This window comes from Bactrocera oleae, chromosome 2, assembly GCF_042242935.1.
Source record: "Bactrocera oleae isolate idBacOlea1 chromosome 2, idBacOlea1, whole genome shotgun sequence".
NCBI classification, from domain to species: domain Eukaryota; kingdom Metazoa; phylum Arthropoda; class Insecta; order Diptera; family Tephritidae; genus Bactrocera; species Bactrocera oleae.
The window spans coordinates 60,439,921-60,444,907 of NC_091536.1; the positions used below are offsets into that span (position 1 = coordinate 60,439,921).

At 38.9% G+C, this 4,987-nt stretch overlaps 1 protein-coding gene across 1 annotated transcript; it reads left to right on the top strand.

Moving 5' to 3' along the window:
* Positions 1-364: 364 nt before the first annotated feature.
* Positions 365-2,085, top strand: Osi20 (DUF1676 domain-containing protein Osi20). The gene is made up of 2 exons (XM_014236540.3): positions 365-924; positions 1,113-2,085. Exons 1-2 carry the CDS (start codon positions 522-524, stop codon positions 1,532-1,534), a joined length of 825 nt encoding a protein of 274 aa, XP_014092015.1. The 5' UTR covers positions 365-521; the 3' UTR covers positions 1,535-2,085.
* The last annotated feature ends 2,902 nt before the right edge of the window (positions 2,086-4,987 follow it).

Genomic DNA, 4,987 nt, shown 5'->3' on the forward strand with positions numbered 1-4,987 from the left:
CAACTGTTGCTTTGCGACTCAAATGAAAGCTACATTTCATGAGCATGCAGCAAAAGTTCCGAAATCGAAGCCAAATACATTTCAATGTGTCGGTTTTTTTGGGCAAACCTAGTAAGAGTGGCGCTATTGCCACACCAATCGTGCTTTTAATGTTGTCCAAAAACGTTCACGCGTACCTGAAATGTCCAATGAAGCGCGTCTTATATGCAATTTAGTAGAGGCTTACCCTCCCATCTCCCACACCGTGGCCGCCGCTGCTTTTATGTTTACCTGGCGTCTTCAACCGATAGTCAACGAGCATACTCTCTAACCGTTTGCCGCCTGCTTGAGGCTTCTGGGGAGCGGCAGTATAAAACCATGAGTATACGACCAAGTGGATATCATTGTCTCATTATCGATTCTGTAGTGAACACACAGCAATCTAGAGCTAGTCATCGCATAACGGTCACTGAAACGCGTCGTTCACTATCTCAATTTCTTTAATTTCTTTCCCCTCAAAACTTATTTGAGTTTGCATCGAAATGGCATTCCGTTTTACGTCCTTAATCGCATTCGCTTGTTTATTGCTCGTAGTCGCTTCGTCAATCAATGCTGCTGCCATTGATAATTTTGTGGCAGAGCCCCGCATACGCAACACGGATGAGCTGCTCACCACAATTGTAGATAAGTGTTTTAATGCCAACGGATTGTATTGTTTGAAAGAGAAAGTTTTAACCTATTTGGATGGTGTAGCCGGAGTTGAGGAGGATATTAGTGGACGCGCATTCAATGAGGATGTCATCGATAAAGTGATCGTCGATCGTGTTAGCCGAATCTTAAACAACAATGAATTCCGCCTGCGCTTGCCAGAAACCGGATTCGGCAGCTCGGTCGTCAGCTATAGTGCTGCTCGTGGTTTTGATGTAGAAGTTCCCGAGACTAGAGGTGAGTGGGAGATCAATACGGTTTTGGGAATAATAATACCGCAACGGTGTGAAGAATGTACAGCTTCATATTATAAGTAACAGTACAAGTAATTACCGTAGATTACTTAAGTACCATCTTTAATCTTACCATCTTATAATACTACATTTTTTAATTTATTTTTTATTTTTTGTGTCTTTAATTTCCAGCTCGTGGTGAGAAAAAGAAGGACAAATTGCTCCTCCCTCTGTTGCTGCTCATGAAGTTTAAATTGAAGGTCGTCATGCCAATCCTTCTGGGCCTGATTGGACTCAAAGCATTCAAGGCTTTGATTTTGTCGAAAATCGCTATTAAACTGGTACTTGGCTTCCTTATCTACAACTTGATTACCAAATTGTCCGGCGCAAAAATGATGATGATGCCCGCACCCATGCCAGCGGCCGAATACGGTCCACCCAGCACCACCGCGTCCTCATACGATCCAAGCAGCTGGGAACCAGCCAGTGGTGGCCCATATGCCCGCTGGGACTCACAGAGTCTCGCATACAACTCATACCACCCCAGCTCCAGCTCATACAACTCCGGCTCCAGCTCCACAGGTTCATCGTCCAGCTACAGCTCCTCATCGTAAATAAGAGTAAACTACGGCACATCTAGAATTTTCACTCCAAAAATCCTAACCGTTATTCTGTGGACCTGAGTTCACACTAGAGGAGAGCATTACAAAAGAGCACACAAAGTTGTACATATGTATACATAAAAAAATCAAGCAAGACAAAAATAAGACATTATACTATCGAAAAATCGGAAACTAGGAAAAGGAAAGGACTAAGACATACGCTAAACTACCATTTAATCCATTTAGTATATTTATTAAATGTAATTTATTTTTATTATTTTAAGGATTTAGTCATTCTACTAAAGCTTATTGACTTTTACTACGCTTTCATTTTTCCAACTTTCCCTTTAGCACTCTCTCTACACTTTTCTAATCTTTGCACTTTAAATTTTTTTCTATGAAATTTCCGCTGTTCTTTTCTTCTCTAGTGCTTTAATTCTGCATTTACTTGCATCTTTTGTTAAATATTTACCTTCTTTCTTTTCCGCAAATCCAAATAACTAAGTTAATATTTATTTTAATTTATAGAGATGCAAACGAAAAATAAAATATAAAAAAGAAAATGAATTTTTAAAAATTTTGAGTTTTCTTTCTTTTTTTATTTAAAATACTTACAGATTTGTTCCCTGAAGTTGCTTCATTCCACTTACTTTACTTTTCTTGACTACGGATTTTGGAATTTCATTTCACTGTCATGTATTCGAATGTAAAAACCTTATTGGTATTTCTCATTTAATATCTATTCTATGCTCGTATGTTTGCCGTTGACTTTCGACTTATTAACCTTTAAAAATTCTTTTCCGTACTTTATACCCCTCAGCGTCACCTATTTCACACGGAAGCGCTCGTCCGATTAAATTTGTCACGAAAAATATATGCTTCACGCTTAATTATCAGGTGTTCTAAAACCCTAGCAAATCATACACGTACACTGCGCCTCACAGAGTAGCACACATTGGAGCGTAATATAATTGCTTTTGCTCTCACAATTACAAACACTTGTTTTGTATCTTAATCTGTTTCGTTTGCACCATGGTATGATCCTACACTGTCAAAAATTATAAGCATTCTTTTTTTTCGATAAAAAAAAATGTGCTAAAATAAGGCTCCATATGCAAAAGTGAAATTCTGATTAGAAATTATTTGCCATGGCATTTTTACGTTTTCTACGTTACATTACTCCGATCCACACTGCCAAGTTGGTCAACTCCAACGAAAGCTAGTTTGTTGAAGGTATTAAACGGTTTGACCAGGCCGTTAAGACCAGATTTAAATTATATAGATGTTCCTTATATATCGTTAGATTTCTGAGATCATCAACGAATTGAAAAATATCTAAATTAATGAGTTTATGCGAAAAAAGACAATATGCAAACCTGCTGACTAGCAGTATATACATAAATTAATATCGAATAACATGTTAGAAACCAAAACTTTAAAAAAGGTTATCGTCACATTGCTAGTTTTATGATTGTTATTATTTGAACAGTTATTTTAAGGTCCTGTGCAATAATAAATTGAACTTGGCGAACGTAGACTCAAAATAAATCTGCCACTGATGTATACAATAATCCTTTTCGTCAAGACTTGGAATCAACAGCGCTACATAGAAAATTCGCTAACCATCTTCTCTTCTCTCTTAAATAACCATTTTCACCTAGATATTATAGGCAGAAATAAGTTTATATGAGTATATATACATATACATAAATACGAGTGTATATATTATATAAGGTTGGAAGGGGAGATACCTTTCCGCTTTTTTGCTCTTCATTCAATGCTTTATAAAAAGTGTTACAGTGATCGGATTTAGTTAAAATATGCGCCGTTTTGTTCGATGATCTGTTTCCATCTAGACGGCAACTTCATAATACCTTCCTCGTAGAAGCCCCCCTCCTTATTTGCGAAGAATTCGGACAGCCACTTTTCACAACCCTCTTTTGAGTTCAACTTCACACCACCAAGGGCACTCGCCATGGACAGGAACAGGTGGTAATCACTTGGCGCTACGTCCGGGCTATATGGTGGATGCGATAAAACCTCCCATCCGAGCTCCCGTAGCTTCTGACGAGTCATCAACGAAGTGTGTGGTCTGGCGTTGTCCTGGTGGAACACTACACCCTTCCTGTTGGCCAATTCTGGACGCTTCTGGTCGATCGCCTGCTTCAAGCGGTCCAGTTGTTCGCAGTAGATGGTAGAATTAAGCGTCTGGCCATATGGGGCAGCTCATAGTGGATGATTCCCTTCCAATCCCACCAAACACACAGCAAAACCTTCCTGGCCGTCAATCCCGGCTTGGCCACTGTTTGGGACAATTCACCGGCCTTCGACCACGACCGTTTTCGCTTGATATTGTCGTATGTGATCCATTTTTCGTCGCCAGTCACCATCCGCTTCAAGAATGGGACGAGTTCGTTCCGTTTCAGTAGCATATCGCAGGCGTTGATTCGGTCCAGAAGGTTTTTTTGCGTCAAATTATGCGGCACCCAAACATCAAACTTTTTTTTGTATCCAGCCTTCTGCAGATGGTTCAAAACGGTTTGGTGACTAACTCCCATCTCCTGGGCGATGTCACGAGATGCCATATGCCGGTCTAACTCGATGTATTCCATGATTTGATCGGTATTTGTCGTCACAGGTCTTCCGCCGGCTGGCTTATCCATGGTGTCGTTTTCACCGGCTCTGAATCGTCGAAACCATTCCTCCGCTGTTCGAAGTGATAGAGTACCATCCCTCGAAACACCATTAATCTCACGGAACGTTTCTTTAGCGGATTTGCCTTTAACGAAGGAAAACTTTAAAATAGCGCGAATTTTACACGTCTATAACTGTTGAACGCAATATCCAAACTAATCATGCATAGCGTTGTTTTGTAGGTTATGTCAAGAACTTTTAAATTATGTATAGTGTTGCCAGATACGAGCTCTGTAGCGCTTTGTACATAGACGCGAAATACAAAAGACAAAGAAGCGGAATACATGTATACAAGTATATAAGTATGAAATTATGAAACCAATCTTTCTCATTACCCTCCAATTTTCTGGACAGTAAGGATAAAGCATAAAATATATTGTAGCCCTTTTTTGTTTGAACCTTGTGAAGCTTTAACGAATGCAGGTTGATAATTCCACAAATAAAATACGTACATACTTGTACATATGCATGGGGAACTATGTAATCGGCTAGAGGTTGTATTGAAAGTTTTGTGTATTGTGTAAGTTTTGAAGAGTTAAGCGACAAACAGCTGTTTAGTGTACAAGTATATAATTATATCAAAGTCACATACACACACTTACTACTTTAATTACATATCAGTCAAAAGTTGCTTTAAGAAAAGTACCCCACAGCCATCGAGATAAAAGTTATAATAAAGTTAATTATCATTATAGACGTACAAATTATACATATGTAGGCATGCATAAATTGATAACTTTAGCAGCACTACCTATATAAACAGTTGCTTAT

Coding starts and splice junctions, on each gene's coding strand:
- Osi20 (XM_014236540.3), top strand. CDS start 522: ATGGCATTCCGTTTTACGTCCTTAATCGCATTCGCTTGTTTATTGCTC. Junction 925..1,112: donor AGAAGTTCCCGAGACTAGAG/GTGAGTGGGAGA, acceptor TTTAATTTCCAG/CTCGTGGTGAGAAAAAGAAG.